Genomic DNA, 14,948 nt, shown 5'->3' with positions numbered 1-14,948 from the left:
GTGTGAAGGAGTCTCTTTCCTTTCTGCTGCTGTCAGACTGTACAATGAACAATGTGCAATTCTGTTACATATGGTTAATCATCATTGCTAAAATTCTGTCCACAGTAATTATTGTACATAGTCATGGTGAACCTTTGTATTTTACCTCTACTTGCACAGTGTTGTGTTAGTTTGAAGTGAATGTGTATGTGTAGTTTTTATCTTGATTTTTAACTGCATGTTTCTATTCTCCTATTGTTCTTGAACTACGCGTTGCAGCACAAATAAAGGTTCTCTTACCTTAAAGCCACAGTTTGCCAAAAATTAAACTAAAATAATTATATATTTTTTCATTGCGTTTGAGTTTATTTGACTGGAAAATTGACAAAAAACACGCGTTCGTAATGTGGGCAAGCTTGCATCTCCACAAACCTGATCCTTATTTGGCCTTTCATGCTTGTTTCCATGGAAATATTGTTCTTTTGGCCATAATCTTCCACAGTGTGACATTAAAGTTAACCATCTCCACGGGGAATATTCTGAAGTATGGTTTTAACTTTCTATTTCCAAGCTTCGTGCCACCTCCAAAAAGTTGCATACTGCGCTTTAAAGTTATACAACCCTTTTTTGTCCTCCCTGCAGTTGACTCTCCTGGTGAGCTTTACTTTTTATTACCAACCGGCTCATAAAATTGAAATTGTAATGTCACTATTGATGCTTCTGGTGCAATGATGTGTCGTACGGGCCATTTGTCAACAAGCTGATCACATTATGAGCCACTCCTTTCCATGTAAATACACGATAGGAGTCTACTCACAAAGCTATTTTTGTGCTTACCTGTTTCAGTCATGGAGCTGCTGTGGCTGTACTCCACTTGTCAGTACCTCCTCTTCATCGGAGTCATCGGCTGCAGTGGCCGCTTGTGCCTGAGGGTGCGTAGGAGCAGTAATATAGCCGGCATCTACCAGGGCATCCAGCTGTCCAAGCCCTGGTCTGTGTCGGGCTGTCTGCGCCTCACCCTGGGTCTGGTGGGTGCTCTTGGTGGCGCTGTGGAGCTCCCAGTCACTGTTATTCTAAACCAGCGTAAGCCCACATGCATGTACACGTGCATCACCCTCGTCTGTGGACCCCTGCTAATTCGGCACTTCACAATGTTCCTGGTGATGCTTCTGTCTCTGGATGATCATCTGCTGCACGTTTTGGCTCATAAGTAAGTCATTCGAGTTATATATTAAAATTCTGTCAAATAGTCAACATCAAAATATGAACTCTATCCACTGCCAAAATATAACAAACATATTCCCAATAATTCTAATGTTGGTTGAATGGTTGAAAAAAGCAACTGCAACCAACAGAATCTTGTCTGCTCCTAGAATGACAGGTTTTTGAAATTGTTCCAAAATTCAGAATGATATCTCTTTTCCCCACGTCCTCCATCAAGCCCAGCCAAACATGATCATGCAGTCAGATCCATTTTTTTTTTTTTTTCAGTGACACACAGAGCCGGTGCCAGACAATTTTGGTTAGAGGCGCAAAGGGGGTGCTAAGGTCTTCAATGTGGGTACACACTTAACATATTTATTTAGAGCCTTTTAACAATGGAGTACCTCAAACCCCCTACCATGTTTCCTTTGCTGTTTTAAAGAAGTTTAAATGTAGTTAGCACCCTGTAGTGATTTATGAAAACTAATATGGAATTATTTTTATTGGAGTCCCGTTTTGAACAACATTTTTACTCTAGATTGGATTTGTTATGAAAGTGGGGAAAAACATCTTTGAGGGAGCTTTATGGGTGTGCATAGACCATTCTAGGGGAGGCTAGTGCCCCTCAAACACCCCCTGGCACCGTACCTAGTGACACAACCATGTGGAACAAAGGAGGTCATTGATTACTTCTGATTTATAAATAAAATCTAATTTCTCTCACCTAATATTAACAGAGTTTAGTGCTTCACTCATTGATTCTACATAAATCTGAGATGGTTTTCAGTCCCTTATGATATATATTTTTCTTCCTTTATTTTTTCCAATACGGGCGGACCATGCATGTCCCTGATTGGCTAATCCATCTGTCAATCACACCCATTTGAAAACAGCGAGTCACTGTTGACCAAACTCACATCTTTGTCATCACAGGCAAGAATTTTGTGTCAAAGCGTCAAAGAAAAAACACATAAAAACTTGTATCAAACTATTTTTAAGGCCAAAATGCAGGTATAAACAATATAATAGCTTAAAAAGTGTTGGAAAACGTTGTTAAATTTTAAAATATAAACAACTGCTATGCAAGAATGTATTAAGTGTGTGTTACATATGAAGTGTTACACTTGTGAAGCCCTTGTGATTATGAGCCGTCGTTTTCTTTTAAGATTGTTCTGGATCTTGCACATTGAAAGAAAACACCAGGATTATAGGTGTCTGTTGCGAATTCAAGTATGTGATTAATAATTACACTGTGAATTATACATTTGTGTAGCCTATAAGGCCTTCATTAAATAAATGTGTGGGAGGTGGAACAATAGGTGGTGAAGTCAATCAAAGTCAATATTATATAGCAATAACTGAAGAGAGACAGGGCAGGAGAACGATCAATGTGACTGTGAAATGTACAACTGAATGAAACTACTTCTGCTGACATGATTAAAAAATATATATATCAGATATTTAAGTTAATGTTAGAAAGAGAATCATAAATAGTGTAGTGAAATGGTTCTCAAAGCTTTCACATCAGATACCCCCTAAGAAAATGACTAGCTAATATAGTGTAAGTAGTGTAATGTAAAATGAACAAAACCATGGCTGTACTAGTTCTAAAAGTGTATCTAAACACCTTAACTCCGCACACAACCACATTTAAAATAAACCTACTTACCTAGGCGATACCTGTGGACTAAAGAAGGGGCGGGGTCTGGGGCTATAAGAACAGTGCGATTGGACTAACAGGTATCCACACACTTCAAACTCCACCCCTGCTGCCACGCATTTGTAATCAGAAACACGTCAGTGTAAGGCGTCAGGGCAGTCTTGTGTGATGTCACCAAGTACTTGAAATTGCAGAGACCTTGAATTCAGTGCACTGAAGGCAACACAAACTCAAACTTGACCAGAAAGCTGCAAATTTTCATGAAATTACCAAAAAAAAATGACTACAAACAGTAGATAATGCTATTAAAACACTATTTACACAGTTTAGTGACGAAAGAAGTGTTTAGTTTCACAAAAAATAGAGGACAAAAATATAGACGTAGAACTACCAACCACTGGAACTGCAGAATTCCTGGGTTTCAGATGATGTCCAAACATTCTATAGGCCAATAATATTTTAAACGGATGATCAGGGTCAGCTTAAAAGAATATTGTTAAAATGATGATTTTTGTTTTAACATAGCAGGAGGTCTTGAGAGTCTGACATAATGAAATTGTATAATCTGAAAACTACCAGTACCCCAAGTACCACCAGAAGCAGTGGTAAATATACCAAAGTTTGATTTCACTAGAAGTTTCCAGTCCTGTGTTTCTCATTGTTTGCTTTACAGACACTACTTACTTTTTACATTACTGAACCCAATTTCACAGAAGACATGGACTTTGATCTATGAGACTTTTCAGATATAGCAAATTCTTCGCCTATATAGTTTTGAAATAGAAATACTGTAATAATGTGAAATATGCAAGACGTACCCTTGGTGATCTGAGAATCTGACAAAAAATTGAAAATGTCCTTGCGCCACATTTTAAACCCACATTCACAAATCGATTGAAAGCAACATAATGCAACAAAATCCAAAGAAATCACACTGCTCTATTATCACAGGACACTTTACTCTTCCATATTGGCAGATTTTCAGCTGGGTGGTATCACGTCATTATTGTGCCAAAATAAATAACAACTACCATATTCTCACGCTGATAAGGCTGTGAACAATGCCCCTTTATTTTCTGCAGAATTAACACAATTGAGAAGTAGTCTGTTGAGACATGAAAATATCACGGGTCAGACAATGTGATCCCAAAATGACTTTAATGACTAAATGCATGGGACTATTATCTCACTGAGCAACGGGGTGCAGGTCCCAGCGGGGCATAAGGCTTAATACTTATTTCTCACTAAGGCTGTCATTTAACTAAATTGGCCGTTTTTCTTGTCAGTTTAATTCCTGTGATGTATTATCGACACGCAAGGTCACGGAAAAACCAAACAGCACACACGCTCGTTCTATTGTTGGTTACTGGTTATATGACGGATGCAAAACAAATGAGACATATACAAGCCACAATAGATAGAGAATATCTTTGATCCAAGTGAAGGCCTACGCACATCAGTCACGTTGCGTTTTGTTTCATTCACACACGTTTGAGTAAACTTTTATTATCAGTCTGTCTAATCTCCACAGCTCAAAATGCTCTGTTCCACCTTGTGATGTTATGAAGTGGTAGTTGCCAAGTTAACAGCTGCCTTTTAACTTTTGTTCAGCTGAGATGGGCAATTCCAGGGTGAAATTATCGAAATGATTCTGGTGAACGTGTATGGAGTTTAAAACACAATGGAGCGCATCCTGTTTTACCACATGACATCACAAGGTGGAACAGAGTGTTTTCTGTTTGAGAGAAGAGGATTGTGTCAAATGACATGAAAACTTTCAAGAAAGATTAAAATTCAGGTGCAGGGAAAGAAGGAATTGTGTGTCAGAAACTGGTACGTTCAGCTGTGAAATAGAAGTTCTGTCCTGGTGATTTTTGATTGATATCACAATTGGGGTCTATTCATATGAAACAAAAAACTGGCACAATGTCTTTTGTGTTTAGAGAAACAAACTCAGGTTTAAATATATATTTTGACAGCTTCAAAATGCGGTGACACAACTTCAACAACACACACTCTTGTCAGTTAAAAGGACTTTGAACACAATCTCCAACAGATAATATTCTGGCTATAACTTTGGTGTGGTTATGGAGGACTCTGCCCACTATTGGAAAATATAACTATCAAATATGATCATCAAATTCTAGCACACATGAATCCGATTGATTACATCTCCATGGAGACAAGGTGGTGACCAGGAAATATTTCACTAACAATGATATCATGGTTACAGTAGTGATTTAAAAATGATCATGTTGTTTGTCTTGCAGCAGCTCCTTTAATGTTGATTTTTTTCATCTTTTTTGTATCTGTAAGTAGTTGTTTTCCAGCAAACTGCGGGACATTTTGCATCTTATTTTGTATTTGCACTGGCGTTTTAGCCGTGGGAGCACTTTAGCTGCTCATGTGTGAATTTCCATCTGCACCTCAATTTTCTTGTCTTATTCCTGTGCGTTCAGATACCCGGCCGTGGTGACCCGACGGCGTGCCCTGTGCGCGGTGCTGCTGAGCTGGGTGGCATCCATCTTGTCCTCCTTCGCCCAGTTCATTGGCTCGGACGTCCTTCACACCTGGCGGGGCAGCGGAGGATACGGGGGGCCGGATGGCATTGACACTGGGACAGCTGGTCTTGAAGTTGGAGACAATTGGACCACGACTTTACCTCCAACTACCCAGTATCCAAAACCCCAAAATGTCAAAGTTATCGGGAGGTTCTTGCCCTATGGAGGTTTTCTGTCAAAATTCTATGTTGAAGATATCCACAATTTCACATACGCTCAGATCCATAGCAGCCACTGGGGGGTGTGCTCCGCTGACACCCTTTTAAGTCTGAACTTTTTAGTCTACGTCTATGGCATCACCGTCTTTCTGCTACCGTTGGTTTGCTTGCTAGGTATCTATTTGAATCTTCTCTGCGTGAAACCAAAGGAAACGCCGGAATTAGCCAAAAGCTCTTTCTCACAATTGCGTTTCCTGGCCGTATCAATCTTCCTCCTTGTCATTCTATGCGCCCCCATCCACATCATCCACTCCCTGGCGTTATTCTCCCCCAAAACAATTGTCCCGTCCTGGGTGCACAGAGCTGCGTCGTACCTCTTCCAGGCTTACAGTGTAGTGCCCCAAGTTCTTTTCACTCCTCCGAAGAAACAAGCAAACAGGGTTATGGAGGCTTTCTCTCTCCCCTCACGTCCTCCCCTCCACCCCCCTCTCGCTCCTGTCGATACGACCGGAGGCAAGGCAGCGCACAAGGCAGCGCTGTGTGGAGTGGTGCAGGCGGCTCAGTGGGCCTCAGCCAAAAACGCCCTCAAAGCTAAAGTCTGCCCCCATGTGTGATTTAGACAGGCACGCATGGCTACAGGGAAGAACATTTCGGCTGTTGGTAAACTAAAGAGGATGTTTGGGAAGTTTAGGCTACTTACACGGTTTTTCAGAATTTTAATGAAAATAAAACAAAAACTACCCCTTTATGTTGGATTATGTGTGTGAACAAGTGCAAGTGCAACTCACATAGGCTTTCTCCAGGCTGGGTCATATGTTATTTCCATAACCAGGTTTTAAAAATTTGATCGGATGCATTTTACTTGGATTTTTTAAATGTGACTTTTGCGTGGATTTTGCCTACAGATAAGATTTTTATCCACACTATGAACAACAAATCATCAAAAAAACAAACATTTTGCATCTGTCTCTCCCTGCAACCACCAAAGGTCCAGAAAAAAGTCACTGCCACAAAAAAGAACATTTAGAACCACATACTATGAAAAGGTTTTAGATATATATAGATTAAAGATTAAAAAAAAAAAAAAAAAGCTTAGCATAGTTTATTTGCAGTGCTGCAAAGAGTACTGCAAATCTGTATTCAAGTAAAAGTACAGTTACATGGGTAAAAACCTACTCAATTACAAGTACAAGAACAGCTGCCAAAATTGTGCTGAAGTAAATACTTAAGTACTAGTTACTAGTTACTTTTAAACAGATCTTTAAGCAGCATGTTAGATCAGTGTTTTATGAATTAAACAGTTTAGAGATTAATTTAGTCAGTTCAAACCACAACCTGCATTTTCTCTGAGCTCTGTCCAATCAGAGCAGGCGATGCAGTGGTGTAAGTTTGACCCTGTTTCAAGAAGCAGGTTTAGCCCCAATTCAGAGTTTATTAACCCTGAAAAGAGATCTACTCAGAGTTTTCAGTTTCTTACAGAGTTAACTTAAACCCAGTCAGTCACCATGGTAACTCACTCTGTTAGCACAGCAGGTTTTATTCCTCTAACCCTGAGTTTAGTCTGCTCCTGAAGGACAGCTCTCATTGGAAATACTCAGAACAGTTAGACAATCAAGGTTAAATGATGAGGATTTAACTTTATAAAGATTATTTATTTGCCACTTTTATACATTTGTTTCAATTAGTAATTTTTAACACAGCTCACTGTTTATGATAACTTCTTAAAAATATTTGGTCAGGTTTATCAGCTTGATATCAAGCAAATAGATACTTAAATAAACGTGTTCAATGTCACAGTTTATGTCACTACACTCCAAATACTCAGATATATCTCAGACCGTTTAGTGCCACATGTGCAAAAAGTGTGTAAAATTATTTGATTTTTTAAAATACTTCTTAATGAGCAACACAAATGTAAAAACATGTGTGTTTTAATGCATAACACTAATTATTAATTACCTCGTTTTAATATCAAACCTGAATTGAAACCTGTCACATGACCTTTAGTCCCTGTAAGATGGATGCCTCGTCTGGTTTACCGTTGACATGGTGAATCCTCTTTTCTGGGATCCATTGTTTGTGTTTTTTTTCCTCGGTTAAACTCGAAGTGAACAAACTCTGAGCGGCCTAACTCTGCTCCAGACCTGTTTTCTGAAACAGGAAACTCTGAGTTGACCCTGTCTGAGTAGGATAACCCTCAGGAATTACTTTAACCTGTTTTGTGAAACAGGGCCTTTGTCAGTTTGTAAAGAGGCAGAGACAGTTGTGTATTGGGATGACTGGGACTTATGCTGTACTCAATACTATGATTTTAAATGTAACTAATTACAATTATATGGTTAGATTACTTTTACTCAATTACAAGCAAAAGTACAGGTTTAAAAATCTACTCGAAAAAGTACAATTACCCAAAAAATCTACTCAATTATAGTAACATGAGTATTTTTAATTAGTTCCTTTCCCCCCCTGTTTATTTGTTATATTGCACTACACTCTCTTCTCTTGTATTTGTGTTGTGTTCTATCTCTTTTGAATTGACTTGAGCCTCCTGGGCCTCTGTAGTTTTATATAAACATGTCATGTAAGTAACTCATGGACCCACGACCAATAAAACAAATACATATTCTTGTTTGTGGTTGGCTTTTTGACTAATCAGCCACAGCGCTCCCTTTTGCAGACATTATGAATAACTGAAAAATGAAAAGGCCAGTTAATTATCAGGTCCCACACCAAATGTCAGAGAGAAAATGAAGTCTCCTGATGGTGACTTTACTGATGGCACAGATGCAATATCTTTCTATAGCTCTACTAATCCAACTCATTGTTAAGCCGATAATGCACACATATGTGCTTAATTACTACATTATGGAGAGGGAAAAGGGCTGCAGATATTGCCATCTATATTTGAAAAGGTTAAAAATATACCCAGCACTTTAGGATTACTGGTTTTCCGACGGCATATGGTTTTTGTAGTGGTTGGATCATAGACTGTATAAAGAAGTGGACTGAGTGAGTGTGACGTCACCCATAGAGTTTGGTTCTAGTTAAATGAAGCTCATGGAGGCTTTAGCAGTTATACAAGAAAATTTGGAGCCAAGTTCCATATTTGGAATTCCGACCGCGAGTATCATAGCAACCAAAGAGCCAATCTGGAGCGAAGCTGTTGAAGGTAACGCCCCTTAATGTCCACACCACTGGTTTAACAGGGAAGAGACGCTTAGCAACGCTGTCATTCAAACCTGTTGCTAACACTACACTACAACTCAGGGGGAAAGAAAGAAGCTGATTTGTCTCTTATTAATGTTCATATCTTGAGTTACAGACACAATAGCGAAATAAAAATGCCAGGATCACGTAGACCAGGTTAATATGAACATTTTAAGTCCAAAATGCCCAGTTTGACAGCAGCAGTTACAGAGAGAGGGGTGACAGTTTTCTGATGTTAAGTGACTTGGAGCCAGGGACGAAGGAGTTGGAAATACACCCATGATCCCTTCCTGTTTGGAAAGCGGTAGCTACAGGGTTAGCTATGTCCATTTACAGTATATATACAGTATACAGGTGATACTCCTGCCTAATGACCTATACTGTAAGTAACCAACAGCGTGCCACCTGTTTGCTTTTCCTGGAATGTTCCACAGTACAGCACTGAATGTATACATCTTAGATTTTACAATTGCAGGCATTTCTATTGAGAAAAAATGCTGGTCTCCATGGAGATATGTTTAATGTCACACTGTATAACATTCCAGACAGGCACTCCTCCAGAAAGTGTACATTTTTGAAGAAAGAAAAAATCTGCAAACTTCTAATTATATCCACAACTGAGTCAATGTTTAAAAAGTGTGGAGTGTTTAGTCTATCACTGCTTAAGAAAATCTCTACTTAGGGAAAATGTAAAAGATTTTGTGTTTTATTCTTTATCTTTATTTATACAGGGGAACCCGATGACAGCACTTGGGCTTTCTTCTTCATGGGTGCCTTGTATAGTAGTCCACATAAAACAGTAAAAACAGGCGCAGAAGTGAGTACAAAAGTTTGCAACTAGATTATTAAATTGCGATTGTGTCACCAATTTTGCTTTTCCTTGAAGCGTATTCCATTTTTGTGAAGCTAAACAGCTAAAATCCCTCTTTCTCGTCTCGTTTTGGTGCAGCAAGTCCTTAGCCTTACGCAGTCATGTGATCTGGTATTAAACGTTCCGGTATCAATAAAAACAAGCCCATGGGGTATTCTGGCAGTTTTTGAAGTAGTCCCTTATAGATAAATTTCATACAGTGCTGCTCTCTTCTAACAGACAGTGATGGCACACTTACTTTTCCACAGAGAATGCGGTGATGTGATTCTGGACTTAAAATCTCTGCATTGACCAAAACCTTTGTGTTCATTTTTAGCTGATAATTACAGTGTTTACATACTGATTTTCCGTTGCAGATTTTCATCAAAAAAGTTATGGATCGGAAAAGGCACCCAACATTGTCAAAGAAATAATTAACCTGTTAAAGCCACAACAGTCTTGGCGGCTTTGATTAAACTTGTAAATACAATGGGTAATAAAAGGGGTGCTGCCCATTCTAATTGGATTGTTCATTGCGGCGCGTGGCAGAAATCTCCATTCACATAAAACAGTCAGCACTTTTTACAATCCGCCTCTCCATATGAGCACAGCGCTCTGCAGGCTTACATTTGTGTTTGTGGATCGTTTTACTGCAAATCACATATCCATTGTCTGCTCGCTTTCTGAACTACTCTGCATCTCTCCGCAGCGCTCCCTCTATTTTCTCATTGTGCCAGATGGAGAGGAGTTCATTATATTGTCACGAGAAGGATTGTAAATGGAAAAAGCAAAAGGCAGAGAGTTTTGGAGTTTTTGAAGTTACCTGAAAATTCAAGTAATCGGAGAACATTTTATTGTAGAAAAATATTATGTTATTGACCTAAAGGCCTACATCTTCAAGTCTGCACGTTGTCTGAATTACCGTTAGGCTACGTTTAATCAATGAAAATAGTTTTTGGAGATGACTGTGGCAAGAGTTCAGCCAATTAGTTAAAAGCCTGACTTTTAACCTCTTAAAATTCCTCTATTTCCCTTCTGTCTTAAACGCTCTCTTCTGTTTAACTGTCGAGGCAGCCAGAACGTTTTGTTTGATTGCAAAGTGTCTGGAACCAGAGCATAGTGCACGTCCAATTTTGGGACTTTTCAATCACAGCTAATTTACAGCACTCTCATATATCCTCGAAACAGTCAGAATGACATATTTTATCATTTACGTCAGATTTACAGTTAAGCGCTTTGCTTGTTGGTGCCACAGGATTCTGGAAATACAAACTGACAGATAAATAACTGTGGTGGGAATAAAATTCAATTCTACTGTTCACAATGGACACAAATTTAAATCTTAAATCCTTAGTTAACTTGGTATCTGACCATAGACACTAAAAAGAAATAAAGACTAAGTGACGACATAGCAACTCCAGACAAATGAAGCTTATCGAGGCGAATGGTTATACGGCCAAATTTGGAGCCAAGTTCCATATTTGGAATTCCAACCGCGAGTATCATAGCAACCGAAAAACAAATCTGGAGCGAAGCTGTTAAAGGTAACGCCCCTTCTCGCCTGCACCACTGGTTTAGCAGGGGGCGGATGCTTAGTAACGCTGTCAATCAAACCTGTTGCTAACACTAGTAAGAGCGACCTCGGGGAAAGAAGGATTATTGATTGTTATTAATGTTCATATCTTGAGTTACAGACACAATAGGGAAATAAAAATACCAGGAACACGTAGAGCGGGTTAATATGAACATTTTAAGACCAAAATGACAAGCCTGACAGTAGCAGTTACAGAGAGAGGGGCCACAGTTTTCTGTATGTAAAGTGAAATGGAGCCAGAGTCAATGCAGCGCGCTCATAATCACTTCATATGTGGAACACGGTGGCGAGCAGGGCAGGGTAGCTATGTCCATTCATGTATACAGTCTATGTGTCTGACAGAAATGATTGTGGTGATTCGTGCCGCTATTTAATCTCTAACTTAATTATGTTTACCAGTGGTACGCTATACTAACAAAGACCAAAACAAACCTTTGCCATTTTGTTCAGCATTTAAAAACAAAATTAAACTTTATCTGCTGTTTTCAAGGACCAGATGAATACTAATGTTCGTGTAGAGTACATCTAACAAAATACACAATATTTTCTTCTTTAAAAAGCTTGAAAATTTTTCTCAGAATATACTGCAAAAAACTGATTGAAAAACACATCTTTTCTTCTCGCCTGGTTCACAGCTTCCTATCCAAACACCCATCTGCCTCAACGCTCTTCACTTCCTGATTATGTCCGGATTGCGCTCACACTGTCACCTCAATCAATGCTACCGCTGCTGTCCACTACTCTGAGCCTGGTCTTAGGGTCATACATACTACAAGGAAAACTGTCCATATCAGGCCTGGATTTTGATGCGTTTAATCCACCGTGAAAGCCTCCAACTCCTCCTGTTGACTCGGGCTAATACAAGTGAAGAATGGCCATCATAAAAGGTCATAAACTCCAGATTACGTTATATAAAGCCGCTGCGCACTGTTAATACATGAGACGTGTTATTCATAGACTTTTCGCCGGTTATTGTTTCGATTATGCTAGGCTATGATCATTGCGTGACGTAAAGCAGCAGGAAGCTAGCAGCCGTCTGGACTCTTATTTTTCGTCTAAATGTCTATTGATTTGGTAATAATGCAGCGCGGTGATCAGTGCGTGCTGTGATTATGGCGGCCTCTAACAGGTGAACGGATCATTTTTATGGTCCGCTAATGGCTGCTTTGTCAGGAGGCAGCGGAGCGAGGGATATTAGCTGCCACACGCAAAGTTGGTTAAATCAAAGTAAAAGTTGTTTGTGGAAAATACAACCTCAAAAATGTGTGTATAGCAAACCATGAACTGATGTTAATGTTAAACCAAAACTATGAGATTAAGACACTATAGCTTCAGCGTAACGTCATGAGTACAAGGCAAGATTTTTATATGTACATTTGTTATTATGATTATTATTATTATTATTATTATTATTATTATTATTATTATTATTATTATTATTATTATTATTATTATTATTAGTAGTAGTAGTAGTATTATTCAGAACCAATCTTGGTCAACTTTCAGACATCAATGTAAAAAAAATAAATAAATCAAATAACTGACTGAATAAATGACCATTAGAGGGTCAAACTAGAGACACTAAATTGGGGATTCATGGATGGCATAACAAAACAATTCTTTCTTTTATGTTTGTTGAAATTTGAAACTCTATACGCACTTTGCCAAGGTGCACAAGTGAACAACAGCAAGTGAGGAGAAGCTCAAGTGTTTACAAGTGCTGTTTGGCTGCTCTTGGGCACATAGTTGCAGCTTGGTTTTGTTGAATACTAGAAGGCACTTGTCCATGAAGATGACGTGCATGGCATTACACTCCAACCTAACATACATTTTTATTCTGGAATTTCTAATTAATTTGTGAAAAAAGATGTTGAATCTTATTTAAGTTCATTTTCAACATAGTGGCACGATCATTGCACTTATGAGAGTTTGAAAAAGAACTATTCACATTGACTAAAATGTAACATATAAACTAAAGACATAACATTTATTGATACTGTATGTAAAAAATGTCACTGTAAGGCCTTCAGATATGTTTTTTCTTCCCCTAACTTGGTAGGCTACATTACAAATGAAACTTCTTACCTGTTGTTTCTGAAAAGGTTCCAAAACTGTATCCAACATGCTTGAGTTCATCGTTGACCTCAATATTCTTCTGTGTTTTCGTCACTGACCTCTAGTGGTTGGAGTTTGAATTATGAATCTTAAGTTTCATTGCTAACCTTACTATTGCACCAACAGACCAACCGTTACATAAACACAACTTTCTTGCTAAAGATGAAAACAATAATAACACACATTAAACTTGATGCACTTGACTGCACATTTTATTTTCAACAGTTTTGTGGAGTAGAGTTAGAAAACTTATCTTGTATTTGCAACTTGTTTGAAGGCCATCCATTTTAGTTAAGCATAGACAATCTCTCTTAGAGTTTTATTACATGGCCCTGTGTGGACTTGATAAAAGCTGCTTGCGGGGCTTCCTTTATCATAAAGATATGTCTGCTGCTTTGTGTGTATTGTTTGTTTGGCCGAATGTGGATTCAGGGCTGGACTGGCCATCTGGAGCACCGGGAGTTTTCCTGCCACGCACAGTCCTGATGTAGCGCTTAAGTGGGCCACTCTTACTCTGCTTTCCCTGGCTGTATACACACTCTGCTCTGCACCAGGGTCCTATGCACATGAGGCCCTGGTGCAGTCCTTTATCTCCAAAGCTGACAGGGCAACGCTAGAAAAGGAGCACCAGTCCCTGTTCTGGTAATGACCCTGTTCATTTAAAGCACGCTGAAATGAAGACATTTTGTTAACACTAGGAATGATTTAAACCCATTAAAGGCATTTTACACTCTTCAATCTTCCTGCCAGTTTTTATTTTACATTGATAGATCTCATATTTGCATTGTTGGATATTTTTAGACCATTAAAAAGAAAGACATTTTTTACATGCTGCGATCAATGCGTTTACAGCGGACACACACAGCATGTTTCTTACGTGATTTCAACAAAGGAACAAAAGCTATTCTCTTTAAAAGTGACATAAAGCCTGAGTCCAGACGTCCTGACACAAGTGTGTGAAGCCTGTGGTGTTTAGAGGCCAGTTCAGACCACTGCTGTCACTGCTGCGCTCAGACTTTGACCCTGCACAGCACCAGGGGCACAACAAGCACACTCTGGGTCCTACAGCGGGACCTCTTCATCTTATTTGATTTTATATAGTATTAGTCATTTATTTCATTTAGATTTTTTTCCATTATTCAATCAATACTAAAAACAAGTATAACAAATACAGGTGAGTAAAAACAGATCAGCAATAATCACCCAGTATTATTAAGAAAATCTAAAAATCACATTTGAAATCCCCAACTATATTCAAATTATACACAAAGCTTAGCCTATTGATAGTAGTAAAAAAAAGAAAAATAATATTCTTTTACTGAATTAGTGTGAAGTTGTGATTGTGCAGGTTGGCCGGTCCAGATCAAAAAGTCCAGGACCCCATTTCTTGTCCCAGTCCAGCCCTGTGTGGATCCATGCTAGTGGTGTTGGAGGAGTCCATTACTTTGATTGCCGTTTGACAATTCTTCTTTATGACAGGCGAGCGCTGAGCCTCCCATCGATGGAAGAGAAACATATCGATCCATCTTGGGCAACCTCCGGGTTTGTGAGGCCGCCTCAGATGGACATGTTGAGTGCTTCCAGACAGAATCGTCCATTGATTGTGAGCAAGTTAATGGCA

General features: G+C 39.0%; 1 protein-coding gene across 1 annotated transcript; it reads left to right on the top strand.

Annotated features, from left to right (window-relative positions):
* The first annotated feature begins 827 nt into the window (after nucleotides 1-827).
* Nucleotides 828-6,175, top strand: LOC129456961 (uncharacterized). Its single transcript, XM_055228072.1, has 2 exons — nucleotides 828-1,189; nucleotides 5,302-6,175. The coding sequence occupies exons 1-2, from the start codon at nucleotides 828-830 to the stop codon at nucleotides 6,173-6,175; spliced, it is 1,236 nt and encodes a 411-aa protein (XP_055084047.1).
* The last annotated feature ends 8,773 nt before the right edge of the window (nucleotides 6,176-14,948 follow it).

Source organism: Periophthalmus magnuspinnatus, chromosome 16 (assembly GCF_009829125.3).
Source record: "Periophthalmus magnuspinnatus isolate fPerMag1 chromosome 16, fPerMag1.2.pri, whole genome shotgun sequence".
Lineage (NCBI taxonomy): Eukaryota > Metazoa > Chordata > Actinopteri > Gobiiformes > Gobiidae > Periophthalmus > Periophthalmus magnuspinnatus.
The sequence above is the reverse complement of the archived record's forward strand: the minus strand, read 5'-3'. Positions and strand labels throughout refer to the sequence as shown.

What these genes read in the sequence shown, in the direction of transcription:
- LOC129456961 (XM_055228072.1), top strand. Translation starts at nt 828, where the DNA reads ATGGAGCTGCTGTGGCTGTACTCCACTTGTCAGTACCTCCTCTTCATC. An exon ending in CTGCACGTTTTGGCTCATAA is followed by an intron (nt 1,190 to 5,301) that starts GTAAGTCATTCG and finishes CTGTGCGTTCAG; the next exon opens with ATACCCGGCCGTGGTGACCC.